The following is an 18,347-nucleotide window of genomic DNA, read 5'->3' as shown; positions in this document are numbered from 1 at the left end:
CTGCTGTAATAGCTGTGCAGAAGAGGGAATTTTGCACAACTGATAAGGGTACAGAAAGCCCTCAATTCTTTTGCATCTGCTCATCCTGTTGTACTGCAGCCTAGGTGGTGCCTCTGCCTTGCAGTGCTTAATCAGTCAGGTTTCTAGGGAAGGCAGAGTGCCTGATGATAGCACAGGAACAAAAGCACCAAGTCCTGACTGCCAGATGACCCTGTATTACACTAACTCCGGTGGCACAGTTAATCCCTGCTAATCCCATCAGGAACTATGGCTAGTGGCTTCCAAGAAAGCCAGGGTTCGGAAGAAAACTTTGCATCATGTTTCTGGACATATCAATGCTTTCATGAGTGGTGCAAGTCCAACGGACAACACGGTGTTATTGCAAAGAGCAGCTGTGTCGCAACACCTCCGCTTGCAGTCTTCAGTGTAGCATCCTGAATGCAAGCCTCTGTCTCATCCTGGATTTCAAATTCAGTGGTAAATTAGCAAGGGCACTCTGAACCCTCTGCAAAATGCATGCCTAGACTCTGATATGTGATAGACTAAAGGTAAAGGTAAAGGGACCCTTGACATCCAGTCACGGACAACTCTGGGGTTGCGGCGCTCATCTCGCTTTACTGGCCGAGGGAGCCGGCGTTTGTCCACAGACAGCTTCTGGGTCATGTGGCCAGCATGACTAAGCCGCTTCTGGAAACCAGAGCAGCGTATGGAAATGCTGTTTACCTTCCCGCCAGAGCGGTACCTATTTATCTACTTGCACTTTTGAACGTGCTTTTGAACTGCTAGGTTGGCAGGAGCTGGGACCGAGCAACGGGAGCTCACCCCGTCGCGGGGATTTGAACCGCCGACCTTCCGATCGGCAAGCCCTAGGCTCTGTGGTTTGGACCACAGCACCACCCGCATCCTATGTGATAGACTAATCAAGGGCATGTTCAGCATGACTGCCAACACAGATCCAACTATCACATTCCCTCTCATGTAACGCTTTTCGAAGGAGTCAGGTACACATTCAGCTGCCAGGCATCAAGGGTACTAGAATAATGCGCAGAGATCATAGCAGTACACTGGATTTTGGATTATTTAGGAGCAGGGATTTTTTCCAAAGAAAACCCATGTCACTGTACCTATGAGTTATTAATGCAGAGCACCATTATAAGGTGAAATATAAACTGCTGTTTAGAAATTGTAGCTGCTCAATGAACACTTCCATACTAACATTAATCTGTTAACGAGGTAGGAGCATCCTGACTTTTAACAGGAGTATTACCATACTTTTAATAGGACACATATTGTAGTTATACTCCCTATACACACAAATATTAACAATCACAGGATTTCATAGGAATTTGACCTGCTGGACTAAATATTAACATTGTTCTTTAGATTTTAAGGAAAATACCACCTGTCTTTTAAAACCTAAGGAAAATCTCTTCTGCTGATGTCACATTGTCAAGATGTTTTATTTTCTTTTATTCTTGCGCTTTAAATATTGATTTCAAATGTGAAAGTCCAAGTTGACCAAGTTTGCAATCTAGGAGTAAGTCCCACTGAGCACAATAGTATTTGCTTTTGAATCGTCACAATTGTATTGTAAATGTATTAGCTGCAGCAAATTGTTAAGGTTGGTTCACTTTCCCACTGTATGTAAGACACACCCTGCCTTGAGCAAAATTAGCCGAGTGCTATTCTTCTCCAGGAAGTAGGACATGATTCAACCAGAGTAAGGTAAAGGACCCCTGGGTGGTTAAGTCCAGTCGAAGGCGACAATGGGGTTGCGGCGCTCATCTCGCTTTCAGGCAGAGTAAGCCGGTGTTTGTCCACAGACAGCTTTCTGGGTCATGTGGCCAGCAGGACTAAACTGTTTCTGGCATAACGGAACACCGTGGCGGAACCAAGAGTGCACAGAAACGCCGTTTACCTTCCCGCTGCAGCAGTACCTATTTATCTACTTGCACTGATGTGCTTTCAAACTGCTAGGTTGGCAGGAGCTGGGACTGAGCAACGGGAGCTCTGTCGCACGGATTTGAACTGCCGATCTTCTGATCGGCAAGCCCAAGAGGCTCAGTGGTTTAGACCACAATGCCACCCGCAACCAGAGCAAGAACTTCTAAGTCCTGTAACTGGATTAAATGAGACAGTGAAGCACAAATATCTTTCACTTTCCAATGATCCTGGTAGAATTCAGTAGTGACCAGAACCGTGATTCAGAAGCCAAAGTGTTCCCATCTAAGAAGCTGGACCAAGTTCCTAGCTCTGAGCTGGATATTGGTGAACAGGGTCCCCCTAGTCCTAGGACTGGCTGAACCAGATGCCATAGTGCTGTGACCCATCATAGATGCCTTCTCATGGCCGGAAGAACCCAAAGCACAGGAAACATACCAGGTGGGAGGTATTGGAAAGAGGTCTCTAAAAAGGTGCAGAGCATAGAGGCACAGGTGCAAAAGGCCTCAATTCACTTCCAACTTAACAGAGCCAGTTACTCAAGAAGAAGAAGAAGAAGAAGAAGAGGAGGAGGAGGAGGAGGAGTTTGGATTTGATATCCCGCTTTATCACTACCCGAAGGAGTCTCAAAGCGGCTAACATTCTCCTTTCCCTTCCTCTCCCACAACAAACACTCTGTGAGGTGGGTGGGGCTGAGAGACTTCAGAGAAGTGTGACTAGCCCAAGGTCACCCAGCAGCTGCATGTGGAGGAGCGGAGACGCGAACCTGGTTCCCCAGATTACAAGTCTACCGCTCTTAACCACTACACCATACTGGCATCCTAGGATGAACTAGAAGTTCATCACAGTGCTGTGACAACCAACCTGCCTTGCCCTAACCAAGGTTTCTTCTGCTGGGCAAGAACAGGGCACTCTCATCCCTTCAAATGAATGGGATGCAAAACTATTCCATCATGGACGGACTCGGCCTCATAATCTCAAAACTTTGGAGTTGTACATAACTTTTTTTCAAAGCAACATTTAAGAGATTGACTTCTTGGTAGCACTTGACAATGACTTTCACTCCTTGACAGGATGAAGGAGCATTTTTATTTCAAGAAGTGTCTCGGTATTACAACGTCTATCATCCCTTCGCAGCCAGACCTGAGCATTAATAAACCTGCCTGTCTCTTTTCAGATATAGTTTGTTCCACCTGCATTTAATTTATGAGGGGGATCAGAGCATACTATACTCATACTGTTCAACAGCAATAATCTAAAAATTCACATTTCAAGAGGCTGCTTTCCTATCATACTAAAAAAGAGAGAATGTGTTTAATAATAAAATGACATTTCTAATAGACTAGAGGGAGTTTAGATGGGAGGAAATCACATCTCAGCTAATAAAGTTGGAGCGAGAGTTTGCTGGCCGTGAACCCCCTGGCAAGCTGAACAGACTGTTGAAATTAATCTACTTCTGCAGCAAACACACAAAGGAAATTCTAATTAGAATGGTATCAATGGCTGCAGATAAAAGGCCAGCACAAAAGAGTTCCTTTTTTTAGAATACAGATTTTAAATGCGGAAAAAGCGGCCAACTTTGTTATTATAGTTACGTGGGTTTAGCTGCATTGTGCATGATCCTGCTCACATTAATTTAACCAGATGGGAATATGACTTAACATTCTTTTTCATTGTTAAAGTAGAAAATAAGGATATGCCTGCATGGCACTTTCCCCTTTACGATTCAGGTTGCAGTACAATGTGCCCTTGAAGCCAGTGAAAAATGCACATATCTGTCTGGCAAATAATGAATTTTCCTGGTATATCAGGCTAAGGGCTGATGGGAGATTCTTCTCTTGGCATACTGGAACACACAGCAGAAAGCCTGCCCAGTTGCTCTCTAAATAGTGCTGGCTTAATTCAGAATTACAGTTCTGGTTGGTTCCAATCTACATATAAACACATGTTGAGTCAGCTGTGCAGACCTGGCCCAGGGCTTATTGGCCTCATCCATGACAGCAGTGACTATTCTTAAGTAAAAAATAAAAAATAAAATAAATCCAACTTTCAACTGAAGATTAGAATCCAGTCTGGAAAGAAAAGATGGCTCCAGAATTCAGTTACAGATTCCGAAGTTTTAAATCTCCCAGGAGTTTGAAAGATGTTGTGAGAATAATGTCCTGAAGTCCTGAAAGGTGGCGGATCCAGTGACCGGATCCAAACATCTCTGCTTGATGTGGGTGTGGGCGATTATGGGCAACAGAACACAGCGACAAACCCTTCTTTTTGCGTTTTGGGGAGCACTGCACAAGGGACCTTGCTAACCGTTGACATTATGGTATCAGGTTACTGAGATGTGGGTTGTCCTGCCCACCTGGCAGAATTGGCCCACAGGGGGAAATAAGGTCCTGGCCCATTGGTCCTAAAAGGTCCCCAACCCCTGGATCTATACTGACCGGCAGAGGCTCTTCAGGGATCCTGCTCAACCTGGCGATGCTGAGGACTGATCCTGGGATCTTCTGCATTCATTGCCAGTGAGCCATGACCCTGTCCGCAAGGGGAACGCAGGGCCATCTTAAGCATACCCGGCGCCCTGGTGTGAAGGTCCCTCCGGTGCCCCCCCATTTCCCAGAGTTGACACCCCCCACTGGCGGTGGCAGCTGCGTGGGGCTCGGCGGTCATGTCTTTGTCGCCTTGCGCTGCCGCCGCGGCACCGCTGGCCGAGCTGCTGGGTGAGGCGCTAGGGCGCCCGACGGCTCGGCGGTGCCCATGGCCTCGCTCGTGGGGCTCTATGCGGCGCCGGCAGCATTGCAGCCGGAGCCGCCGCCGCGGCAGGAGCCAGGGACGGAGCTGGGTTGGGCGGGCGCGCAGCTGGCCGCTAGCCTGGCCGCCTTCTACACGTGCTTTCAGCCAGCCCGAGGCAAAGCCGGAGCGGCACCAGAGCAGCAGCGCCTGGAGATCAGCAGCGCTGGCAAGAAGCCATACGGGCCATGCCATGGTTGGTGCTCCCCTTTGCCGACAAGCGTTGGAAGGTGGGCACTGCAGAGCGGAACAGGGTCCTAGTGCCCCTGCTCCGCTTGCTTTGCTCCCTGCTCTCCCAAGCGGCACGGCTGGCGGAGGGAAAAGGGAGGCCTCCGCGCAGCTCCCCCACTTGCTGGGGCGCCCCTCAGCACCCCTGCGCCCTGGCGCCCCGCGCCAGTAGAATCAATGGGCGAGCCGGCCCTGAGGGAACGCTACATTCAGGTTTGATCTGCAGGCTTGTTCCCGTGCACCTCCATCACGGAGACTTCCACAAAAGCAAGGGAGGGTTTGAAATGCCTCCCCCAGCTCTCAACACTGCTTCCTGAGCTTCTCTGGCATCGCAGGGCCCCAGCCGTTAGGGCAGTCTAGTAACTACGTTGATTTCCCCAATGTAGCAGTTGGCGTGACAGTTACTGCTGATGTCTTTGCTTCCAAAGCCCCACATGCAAACCAAGCATACTGTTTCCCAGGAGCATTCCCCACACACATAAACACGCAGCAAAGGTCTGCTTTGTAATAGGATAGCTTGCATCTCCTACCTGCCTTCCAGGGGAATGAGCTATCCTAGTTATTTAAACACTGACAGAGCTCCGTGCAATCAAATGTGGTTCAAAATTCAATGGAAAATAAGGGCAGATGTAACAAAGCCCATTGCCTCCTGACTGTGGGGAAAATAATGGTTTTTATAAAAAACGAATTATCTGTTTTCAAAAGCTTTGCATCGTTATGGAAGCAGAACAAATAGTTTATTTTGCTCGTCTTCTTTGGATATGAAATCCCAGACCTGCCGCTACCCCCGTGCAACTAAATCTGCAGGAAATACAAACCTGAATGAAGCAGCTGATTTTGTACTGCTCTCCTCCGTGAAACAGAACCTCTAGATTCAAAATGGTCTGAGAAGCACAGCAAGAACCAACTCCTACTAGTCTAACACAGCCCTGTGGAAATTCTGCAAGGAAAGCAGCCACCTGTAGAAAATAAGCTTCACTATCACTTGTAATACTCAACACATTTCTGGATTGTTCCTCATTAGGGGATAAATTATCCCCAAATGGCAGTGGGGACAAGTGCCCAAATCAATGTAGGCAAAATCATCCCCTCAAGTCAGGCATAGGCAAACTCAGCCCTCCAGATGTTTTGGGACTACAATTCCCATCATCCCTAGCTAACAGGACCAGTGGTCAGGGATGATGGGCGTTGTAGTCCCAAAACATCTGGAGGGCCGAGTTTGCCTATGCCTGCCTCAAGTACTGAGGATTTAGGGGACATTTTAAGGCTTCAAATTCCAGAAATGCATATGACTGAAATGTAAGTCATCTGTTGTCACCTACAGAAATAGCCCACTGCTGCTATGACCAATATTACTTGTTGAAAAACAACATATCCAAACAGTGTACATGTTGGTCAATAGTGGGCTATTTCTGTAGGTATTGCAACAGATGACTTGCTTTTCAGTTACCATTAAATGGGAAATGGCACCTCAAGTGTCAATATTTAGAAACATTTACTGTATATTTGGAAACATTTACTGTATATTTGGGAAACTTCCTGCCGTTAGAGAACACTTTTTCATCACATTTTTTTGCTAAGCAGACCCTGCACTGTATTGCAACTCTCTTCTCTAGAGCGATTTTGGCCTTAAATGGAAAGCCTGGACTTTGAAGTCATCTTATTTTACTTGTTATTTTGTATTATATTTACTGTTTTTAATTAGGTTTTTATAATTTTGGATTATGCGGAATGCTTTATCGGAGTGGATGTAGCAACCGAGTAATTTTGTTGTTCCCGCAAGGGGACAATGACAATAAAGATATCTTATCTTATCTTCATGGGTTCTTCAAGCCAGTTGTACTGCATAGCTGCCATCTCCCGTATTCCCTGGGAAACCCCCGTTTTTCCAGCTGTCCCCAGCCGAAAAAATGGATTTTTTTGTTTTTCCCCGGTTTATTCTGGCGCGGCAGCCATTTTGGAACTGGGCGGAGCATGCTCAGAAGCGACTTTTGATGCTGCTTTGCCCAGTTCCAAAATGGCTGCAGCGCGACTTCTGGTGCGACGGCCATTTTGGAACAGGGCAGAGCAGCATCAAAAGTCACTTCTGAGCATGCTTCGCCCAGTTCCAAAATGGCGGCAGCGCTACTCCCGGTCTGCTACTTCCAGTCCAGTCCCTTATTTCTCAGGCCGGAACTTGGCAGGTATGGTTGTACTGACATACATGGGGCTGTAACTGTGTTCTGCAACACACTCAATGCTCCTCCATAGCTGTGCCTGCCAGGGGAAGATCAGTTGTGGTCATCCAATTGAACAGCCCCAGGATTTACAAAACCTGCCTTTGGGCACCCTCTGCAAATCAGAAAGCACAAGTAATTGGTGGTGGTGGTGGTGGGGATAACCTTCTTAATGCAATAACAGTGTAATGCACAACACACAAGAAGTGCTGATTGGCCCCAGTTTAAATGTAACATTCGGGGAGAAATGACAAACTGACTGTGAACGGCAAAGGAACCCCATTGGAAGAAAAGCAGGAGCTCGAGTTTTGAAGGGCAGCAACCTTTGGGATGGCATAGGTCAGGGGTCAGCAAACCTTTTCAGCAGGGGGCCAGTCCACTGTCCCTCGGACCTTGAGGGGGGCCGGACTAATTGAACGAATTCCTATGCCCCACAAATACACCAGAGATGCATTTTAAATAAAAGGACACATTCTACTCATGTAAAAACAGGCTGATTCACGGACCGTCGGCAGGCCAGATTGAGAAGGCGATTGGGCCTCATCCAGCCCCCAGGCCTTAGTTTGCCTATCCATGGCATAGGTCATTCCTTTCTGTTCCTCTTTTTCCTTCCTGCCTTTCCTGCCTCCATTATATGATTGTGGAAAAGGTACATGATAGGAAAAGGAAGGAGGGGATATGATAATATAATGCCCCATTTCCTCCTCCCTTTTCCAAGCACTTCTTCAGCTTCCTTTTCCTAGAAATTCAGAGTTCCCATGCAAAGCGTATGCTGTTTTATGAATTTCCTCTGAGCATGATTCCACAGCACACTGCAAGATTCTGGGAGTTTCAGGTGTGCTTAACCCACCAAGGTCTGTGTTTCCTTTGGGAAAATGAGCCACAGTGATGCCTTTATGATACATGCTTCATTATGCATATATACAACCTAAGTCTACAATGGAGGGGACCCCAGCATGACGCTCCAGGAGGGTCTTGCCTTCTCCATAACTGCAGCATTTCATTCAAACAGGCATCTGCTTGTCACACAACCTCCTCTCCCTCAGCTTCTTGTCCACATTACTTCTATCCCTTCCCTAAGCTCTTGGCTTTACCTCTGGAGTCGGAAGGTACCCCACCCCTCTGATCCTGCCTCATGCTAACAACCCATTACCCTCCAGGCTGCCACCTCAAAAGGGAATTAGTCTGAGTTGGTTACTTTTTAACATAACACAGGAAGCACCAGCCTGCCTTAAGTGGCTCTTTACACGTGCTGATTTCGGAGGGTTTGGAAATGTCTAATACACAGGCCAAATACACACATGGGTCTGACATCCCATTCTAACACAAGCTCTCACCGAGCCCAGGCATTTAGCACCCACAAACCTCTAACAATATCTAGGATTTAATTATGTGCAAAAACAACAATAACCCAAAACCTTGGCCTGAGAACATATTACACAACACACTATTTGGAGCTTTTTGAGTCTAAAGTACAAAAGGCTAGTGTAATATGCAATTTTCCCAAGGACAATAACTGAGAATCAATTTCCCATTCCATTTGCAGCTCTAACAACAATGTAAATGTGACTTGACTTGACGGATGATAACTTCAGGACCCTAAGACCTGTACGAACACTTGTTTCCAGTTTTGCTATTTCTCCATTGTTTAGCATCCATTATCTCTTTGGCTGATTCCCTGTTTCCTCAATTTCCTCTCCATGACACTTTGTCTCTCCCTTCTTTTCATTGCCCTTCACCCTCGAAAATGGACAATATGGGTACACTCTGCACTCTTAACTGTTCATACTGATATGGTGACGTGGACCTAGGAATAAGAAGAGGGGGGAGGAGGGAGGACGGGACTTTCTGATATTTCTTCTTATCCTTAAATCAAATCAAGCACTGATTTACACTCGCATAAATTGCTCAGAAACCACTGAACTCACTCTGGACGGGCACTAGCTGAAGCTCAGAGTTTAGATTGATTTTCTGCATAAAATGAATTGTGGTTTTGACGGGCATGCTAACTATAGGACCCCACAGGGTATAAGCAATGTTTTCTAGCATGCCAATGTCCTCAACAGTTGTCGAGTGCGACTGTTTTGGCTGAGTTTTTGCAGTGCTTCCAGTCATTAAACATTTCTGAGTATTGGGGAAAGCACGATTCTTTCAATATGACTGCATGTATATTTTTCAATGTTAAAAATGAGACATGAAATCTATTATCTACCATGTATTTTTCCCAAAATACATGTCACATAACGGAACCAACGTTGAAATTCAATGAAAGACCAACGTAGTTAAGCAGGGACAGCTGGCTTAACAACCATCGGAATGAAGGAAATGTGATTTTTTTTTTAAAAAAAACCCGTTGCATGTCATTTATTCAGATAAAATCCATGCAATCAGGAGAAAAAGAAATTATTTTAAAAATGACTGTAGCTATTTGTGGATCTGACTTGTGGCATCCAATTAATGAACTGCATAAGAGATGGCGACGTGCAATCTATTGCTTTTGCTACTAGATTGTGGGAATTGTTTTAACTGTTTGTTTCCTTAGTTTTGACATGTAAATGATTCCACAAATTTGTAGTTAATGGGCGTGGTCCCCTGCCCCTGCTGAAGGCGCAGGTTTAAAAATGTGGCTAAGAGAACACATTTTTCTTTTTTTTCCAAACTGGTGTGCACCCTGCTGGGGGAAGGCACACAGAAAGCAGCCCTGTAAAATTGCTTGCGTATGTGCTCCATTTTTCTTGCAGATCTACCACACCCCATTTACATGTGCTTCTTACATGTAATACAGAGGCTGCCGCGCTAACTTTATAAATAGCCCTGTTTCCTTCAGAGGGGGTTACTAATGAATAATTAGTTCCACAATTGCAACTATAATCAGGTAAATTATCTGCAGACGTAGCAGTTACTATACATACTTATTTCCCTGTGCAATTAGCAAACATGCTGCAAGTCGGGGCTTGTTCCCATGATCTCTTTTGTCTGGAGACTGTTAATCCTAGTTGATTACCCCGATTAGCAACTCTCCTGGGGCGGAGGAAACTAGAACTGTGCGTTCCCTACCCCTCTGCTGTTTCTACTAACAGCCAGCATCAGAATCAAACCCATCGCAAGGAAGCGATTACTGCTGTACAACAAACCCTATTGAAGTTCGCACATTGAATGCCCATTCCCCAAGCTGAATGTGCCTTGTTTCTCATGGTAAGAACAGCAGCAACAATAGGTAAAAAGACCCCTGGACGGTTAAATCCAGTCAAAGGCGACTACAGTGTTGTGCCGCTCATCTCGCTTTCAGGCCAAGGGAGCCGGCGTTTGTCCACAAGCAAGCTTTCCACATCATGTAGCCAGCAGGACCAAACCGCTTCTGGCGCAATGGAATACTGTGATGGAAACCAGAGCGCATGGAAACACCGTTTACCTTCCTGTCACTGTGGTACCAATTTATCTACTTTCACTGGTGTGCTTTCGAACTGCTAGGTTGGCAGAAGCTGGGACACAGCAACTCCCTTGCAGGGATTCAAAGCGCCGACCTTCCGATTGGCAAGCCCAAGTAGGGTTGCCAGACTCAACAGAGGACAGGACTTCTGTGCCTTTAATTGCCCTGCTCTCTTTTGAGTCTGGAAACCTTAAAGAGAAACCAGCAGACCCTTTGCTTGGAATTTAAACAAAGGGCCTGCTGGTTTCTCTTTAAGGTTTCCAGACTCAAGAGAGAGCAGGGCAATTAAAGGCACAGAAGTCCTGTCCTCTATTGAGTCTGGCAACCCTAAGCCCGAGGCAGCGCCACCAGCAGCAACAATAACCTGAGCTAGACCATGATTGGGAACTGGCCGGCCTGCAGTTCTGAAATGACTAGCAATAGCCTTTATGTGTCTTGCAAGCACTTGCTATACTAAATCCACTTTCACTTTGACATAGAGTACAAGGGTTGTTATCGTACTAGGGACCCAGGTGGCGCTGTGGTTAAACCACTGAGCCTAGGGCTTGCTGATCAGAAGGTCGGCGGTTCGAATCCCTGTGACGGGGTGAGCTCCCGTTGCTTGGTCCCAGCTCCTGCCAACCTAGCAGTTCGAAAGCACGTCAAAATGCAAGTAGATAAATAGGAACCGCTACAGCGGGAAGGTAAACGGCATTTCCGTGTGCTGCTCTGGTTTGCCAGAAGCGGCTTTGTCATGCTGGCCACATGACCTGGAAGCTGCACGCCGGCTCCCTCGGCCAATAATGCGAGATGAGCGTGCAACCCCAGAGTCGGTCACGACTGGACCTAATGGTCAGGGGTCCCTTTACCTTTACCTATAAATGTTTATTTAATGTTTATGCTTATATAAATGTTTATTATAAAAGAATGTTCCTACGTTGCAGGGGGTTGGACTAGATGACCCTTTACCTTTACCTTTACAAGGGTTGTTATCGTACTAGAGACCCCAAGGCATTGCTATTCTGCAATTAGCCAGAAGTGAAATAAAAATTCCACACAGCACTGAATATAAAGGCTACATTAACTTGCAATGCCCTCCCCTACGGCCAACGATCTGCTATAATGTTTACTCAGATGTCAGTTTAAAAATTTCTCCATCCAGGGTCAGCCTTTTACTTTTTCCTGGTAATGACAGTTAGTCATTACTGGTTTTCTTTCATTTCCCCGCCTATTTTTTTATTTTTTATAGCAGAACAGTGTTGTAATTTTGCCCTAAAAAAAGAAAGAAAGATGCTGAAAGGAAACCAGTAATTAAAGTCCTCTGAAGAGTGAAGACAAACTGACTAAGAAGCAACTCATAACTAATCTCCCAGTTTTGATGAACAAGGAAGAATGATAAAACAGACTGAACATGCAAACAGGAAGTAGTTCATTGAAGGTACAGTAGCCCTTAGAAAGTTCAACAGGGCTGGCAGACAAAAATGATAGACTATGCGGAATTAGCAAGACTGACTAGCAGGATCCGAAACCAGGGAGAGGCAAAGTTCCAAAAAGACTGGAGTAAATTTGTGGATTATATGGAGAGGAACTGTAGAAGTTTAAAGACACTTGCAGGGTTGAAATAAATCATACGAAATGACTTTAAATAGAAGGAGTAAAGGAACTGCGAGATAAGAGTTGATAAGAAAACCAAATGAGGGGAGGGAGGGAAGTCAAAGCTCGGCAGAGCATTGGGAATTAGAGATAGGGGAATAGATGTTAAGAAGAGAAAATTTGTGTGTGTTGTGTTTGTTGTTGAATGTTTTGTTTTGTTTATTGTGTTTAATGTGTTTATTTGAAAAATTTAATAAATTGCTTTTTTTAAAAAAAGAAAAGAAAGTTCAACAGGGCTTTGTCTGTCTACATAGAACAGACCGGATTTACAACAGCATTTTATAGTTGGAAGGAAAGTGTCTCAACGAACACCAAAAGGCGAGTGAACACAGGGTGGCAATTCTGAAGAAATGCAAAAGTAAACTACATTTATGTCCATCATGATGGTATAAAAGTACATTATAATTATCAACATCATCATTGAAATTTCTATACCTTCCTTCACAACATAAAAGCACAAAAATGTGTAACGTAATAACGAACTAAAACAATACCCTCCACAGTATTATTTTAGCTGAGATGGCTGCTAAAAAGTTATACAGATTGAAAATTGACAAAAACTATATTCTATGTTTGCTTGGACATAAAACTGGGACATTTACATGCTTGAAAAAAAATATCTCACTACTGCATGCCAGTGGAAGGAAGGATTACTTCTCCACTGCCATTACATCAGCACATTTCTGAGTGGTGAGGGGTTTATTCACAATTGCCCAAATCAAGAGGCTGCTGGAAGCCTTGGAGATGGGCTATGTAACATGTTTGCTAGGCACCTATCCATTTAGGGACGGCACAGAAAATTTATTTTGTTTGTGTTTTAATGAGAAGTAACTAAGTCACACTTTATGAACAAATATAAGATGTGAAACGCAATTAAACTTTGAATTTATGTATGTGTTGGGGGAAAGTGAACATAAAGATTGCTTGCAAAGATGTACGTACAGCAAAGTGTCTATTGCACTTAAATTCCAATGAATTATTATGGAGATAGTTTTCGGGGGGGGGGGGGTTAATCGCAAATTGCTGTGGAAATGTGGAGCAGTGGATTTAAGAGTAGAAAAATGAGAAACCAAGAGAAACAGAAATTAACAGATACTTTGCCTAGCCTCAATTGCCATTGAATCTAAAGCATTATACCTTCGTATCTTGGAAGTCGAACTGAATCCGTTCTGGAAGTCCGTTCAACTTCCAAAGTGCTCGACTTCCATAGCACGGCTTCTGATTGGCTGCAGGAGCAATCAGTTCTGGGTTTCAATTGTTTGGGAGCTGAAACATTCGAGTTCAAAGGTGTTCGGCTTCTGAGGTTCCACTGTATAGTCAGATTCTACGGGGTCAATTTCGGTTCTTGAGGCCTGAAAATCTGGAGAAGATGCTGGAAGCTGTGTGGCTAACTATAGGGTCTCGCAACCCTTGTCCATCATGACTAATTTGAGTGAGTGGGTGCATCTCCTTGCGTGATGGGAAGGTGCCTCCCACCTTTAAAGAAGCCATAGCTGCTCCTGGAAAATACCTGTCATGGGCTGGAGGCTTATGAGAGAAACCCCTCAGTCCCAAACGTCCACTTTGTGGGGAAGGGCTCAAGATACCCACCTCTCTTTCTCAGATGCAACTGAATTAGCTGTGGCTACACAAGTCTTTGTTGCAGGGGTGTACCAGATGAAAGACAGATGTTGCGAGGGGGTGGTTCTTAGGTCTGGGAATTAGATAGCTTATCTGTTCTGGATGTGGCTGCATTCTCCCTTAAGGTGCGAGTGCATCGTCTGGGATATTTTTATGAAGAGCTGTTTTAAATAAATACAACAAATAAGAAATGAACACATACCTATACAGCTATGCTGCTTGTTTTGGACATTTGGAATGAGGGTGGCGCCTTTCAGCAAAAGCACGAAGAGGAGCAGAAAGTTGAAGGAAGCAGCCGTCTTCCAACGCATTCTCATTCTAGAAGTAAAAACATAAGGGAAGGGTGGGGGAAAACTTCTCAAAATCAGTACAGTGGTACCTCAGGTTAGGGACCCAGGTGGCGCTGTGGGTTAAACCACTGAGCCTAGGGCTTGCTGATCAGAAGGTCGGCGGTTCGAATCCCTGTGACGGGGTGAGCTCCCGTTGCTTGGTCCCAGCTCCTGCCAACCTAGCAGTTCGAAAGCACGTCAAAGTGCAAGTAGATAAATAGGAACCGCTACAGCGGGAAGGTAAACAGCATTTCCATGTGCTGCTCTGGTTTGCCAGAAGCGGCTTTGTCATGCTGGCCACATGACCTGGAAGCTATACTCCGGCTCCCTCGGCCAATAATGCGAGATGAGAGCGCAACCCCAGAGTCGGTCACGACTGGACCTAATGGTCAGGGGTCCCTTTACCTTTACCTTAGGTTACAGACGCTTCAGGTTACAGACTCCGCTAACCCAGAAATAGTACCTTGGGTTAAGAACTTTGCTTCAGGATGAGAACAGAAATAACGCAGCAGCGGCAGCAGAAGGCCCCATTAGCTAAAGTGGTACCTCAGGTTAAGAACAGTTTCAGGTTAAGAACGGACCTCCGGAATGAATTAAGTTAGTAGCCAGAGGTTCCACTGTATTGACATAAGTGAAATTCTTAAGGACTCATGTCATTAAATGTCATGGAGGGAGACCCGAGTGCAGGAGCAAAGCATGCGGTTCTTGCACATGAGCAGCAGAGGTAACCGAGTGCTTTGCCAAGAAAGAACCAAACTTCCAATCGCATGTTCTCACTGGGTTTGTGTGTATGTGTGCGTGTGTTCAGGACAGAGAATCTACCCATTTTGGTTTCTCCCAGCTTCTCGTTTTCCCAATCTTACATTCAGCTCCCCACATTTCCACACCAATATGCAATTTTTAAAAAGCCATCATGAAAATTCATTGGTATATAGACACCTTTGTGTGCCGTTTTGCCTAATATGCACGTTGTTGCAAAGCAATTTTGCCCAATACAATGCATTTTTGTATCCATTTACATGCACACTACCCTGGTATATGCATTTTTGTAAAGGTGAAGGACCCCTGGACGGTTAAGTCCAGTCAAAGGTGACCATGGGGTTGTGGCGCCCATCTCGCTTTCAGGCCAACAGAGCCAGCGTTTGTTCACAGACAGCTTTCCGGGTCACGAGGCCGCATGACTAAACCACTTCTGGCGCAACAGAACACCGTGATGAAAACCAGAGCGCACGGAAATGCCATTTAGCTTTCTGCCGCAGCGGTACCTATTTATCAACTTGCACTGGTGTGCTTTCAAACTGCTAGCAGAAGCTGGGACAGAGCAATGGAAGCTCATCCCATTGAGGGAATTCGAACCATCAGTCTTCTGATCGGCAAGTCCAAGAGGCTCAGTGGTTTAGACCACAGCGCTACCCACACGCCTATGCATTTTTGTACACACTACTTGGCTGGAGAACTGCGTTACAAAATCAGGATAACTGCAAATTTCAAAGGATGGCTGTTGTTTTGGTTCTCATCTTATTTTTGAGAAGTATGAATTTGGCAAGTTGACTTTTAACTGTGAACCCAGTTGAATTTCTCCTGCATGCCTCTCTTCGTGCAAGACTTTTCATTTCCCGCCCCCAAAACATGGATATGGTTGCATTCACTATACTTCAGTCGTGGGATCTAAAACTACATGCAGCAGCCGTTGTCTCTAGCAAAGCTAATCACAAAGTGGTTACTAGATTTTGATGCGATGAGATGCAATGACAGGCAGAAATCCAAAAGGCGGTGCTTCTCCAAACACTGCCTCTTTTTGTCAGGGACAACTGTGGATGGTGAATTTTGCCCTCAGAAGCCCCGCTTAGAAGCAAGAGAAGTGCCACCCTAAAGAAATTGAAATAAGAACTTGAGCATTGTGGCCTAAGCCAAGATAAGTGGTTTCATACGAATTGTAAGTACTGCCTTTGATATTTGTTTGTTTAGATGTATATTAGCAATTTAGTTCGAATACTAATAAGACCTGGTTTATACCACCAGTGAATGTATTAAACATAACAGAAAGCAGAAGGAGAAACTACTGAAGAAGCCCGTCATATGGGCGAAACAGGTGAAAAACACCGGCAGCCTGTCTATTATTGACACTTCGTTCGACCTGCTGCCACTTTGCTGACCGCTACATAGCCTCAAAGACCATAAAGACTGGTTTGCCTTTCGGTATTTATTTGTACATGCTATCTGCTTGACGTTTGGGTTTGGCTTCTGTGTCAGCGTTTGTATATGGTTCTCTTATTGTTTTCTTTTTGTACTAATAATACTTGATTGAAACTTGATTGAATCTTGTGCCCTTGCCTGCTGCTTGTATTGTATTGGACCCTAAAGACAGTAGCAGTTAATGCTGCAAGAAAAGCCATTGCCAGGACATGGGAATCATTACAATTATTAATGGTGGACCAAGGGTATAATGCCATTTGGCCAAAAGCATTTCGGAAAAACTGACACAGAAGGTAGCAAGAGACAAAAAAGAAACATGGCAAGTTTTATGCGGTCTTTTTTGATTACAGAAATGAGGTATATGGTAGAATTCTACCCATAGTTTACAGCACAGTTTGGCTTGCATGCAGTACACATTTAATTTTTTCCTCTTCCCCCATCCTATAAATTCCCACAAATTCTAATTATGATTGATACGAAATTCCTTTTGCTTATTGTCACCCCTCTAAGCAATGCATGTTACTACACATAATTTTGTATCTGTAATGACTGCTCGCCACATCAAATGGGGGGGGGGGCGACTTTTGCATGGTCACACGCAGCCCCCTGGATCCCAGTGCGGCTCCCGGTAGTTCGGACTGGCTTCATCCTCCCCATGCTGGATACCTGGGGGTCTCTGCACACCTCAATCAACCGCCCAATCCTGCCTGGGGAGGCGTAGCCAGGGGATTGGCCAGGGAAGGGGAGGGACCGCCCTGCCCACACAACAGAAGGTGTAGCTTGCCTGGGAAGCGGCAGTCGGCTCCAGAGCTTCTCCCACCCTCCACTCCCTCAATTAAGTCTTCTTTTGCAGGTTAACCTCTTCTCCACAGGCACGCAGGCGCTGCTACGTCAAGGTCGCTGTTGAAGGGCCAGAAAGGAATTTTCCTGCATTGGCAGGTTTTGCCTTTTCCGTCCGTAGAAAAACGTCACAACTTTGGTGGTTTCAGGCCTTGGGCAGAATCCTTTAGTCTATCTTCCTAAATTGGAGGGGGGGCGTGAAGCTGTGTCCCACGCCCCCCTTTGCGGCGGTGATACCAGGGTTCCCCGTTAAAGGGGTCTTGAGGGGAGGCATTGGCAATACGCCGAAAGGTTGTCATTGCTCTCCCCCTCCAGCGACGGGCGAACGGGGGGCGGGTTCTCTGCTTGAACATATGTTCTCCAGAGCCAGCCCAATCCCCCCACATTCTGGATAACCCTGGCTTTTTCTGGCTGGGGACTGGGAGGGATAAACGCCCAATGCCTGAGCCAAGGTCTCCCTACATCTGCATCTTAATAAAGTTGTGGCCAATTTTAATCCCATAGCAAGTTGTCTTGAGTCATTATTCCACTCGGGAGTCACCTGGGGTTTGGGGGACTCCGCCCGTCCATGCAATAATATTGGCATATACGCTTCAACACCACCTTGGGAATATATTCAGAAATGTTTATTGTTGCTTTATTTTTATTTTTTCTGCAATTGTTGAATGTCTTATGCCACAATGTAAACAAAGCTGTATCTCAGTGCAGCCATGTTAAGCAGATTAAAGGTGAAAATGAATACAAACTATGCCACCCCCCCCAAAAAAACAACAACAACCCAGCAGCAAAAGCCTTACCAGTAGTTTCTGCAGCAGCGTCTCCTAATAAAATAGCAACAGCAAAGAAAGAAATGTCTCCTGAGGAGAGGAGTCTCTCACGGAAGTGGCACAGTCTTCGTTTTCCTCTTCCTCTTTTCTTGACAAGTGTGGTTTGGTTAGCTAAGTTTGGTGTTTTCTCATAAACCTCATTCATCTGAAACCAAAGCCATGAGGCAGAGATACGTTTACTGACCAATTCAAAATTTCCCTTACCCCTTGATCCTATCAGGCTCTAGTGACATTAGCAATGTGCCTTGCAAATATACAGAATACAAATAAAGAGGGAGCATTATTGCATGAGTTACTGGCATGG

General features: G+C 45.4%; 1 protein-coding gene across 1 annotated transcript in view; it reads right to left on the bottom strand.

Moving 5' to 3' along the window:
* The window catches only part of AOAH (acyloxyacyl hydrolase), a 106,086-nt gene extending 88,000 nt beyond the window's left edge, over positions 1-18,086 (bottom strand). The window contains exons 1-2 of the mRNA XM_035129543.3: positions 18,014-18,086; positions 14,054-14,169 (exon numbers count right to left, since the gene is read on the bottom strand). Of these exons, the coding sequence (XP_034985434.3) occupies positions 14,054-14,168 (115 nt within the window). The 5' untranslated portion in view covers position 14,169; positions 18,014-18,086. The remainder of the gene's footprint in view (positions 1-14,053; positions 14,170-18,013) is intronic.
* Between the last annotated feature and the right edge of the window lie 261 nt (positions 18,087-18,347).

This window comes from Zootoca vivipara, chromosome 11 (genome assembly GCF_965207765.1).
Source record: "Zootoca vivipara chromosome 11, rZooViv2.hap1.1, whole genome shotgun sequence".
NCBI lineage: Eukaryota > Metazoa > Chordata > Lepidosauria > Squamata > Lacertidae > Zootoca > Zootoca vivipara.
The sequence above is the reverse complement of the archived record's forward strand: the minus strand, read 5'-3'. Positions and strand labels throughout refer to the sequence as shown.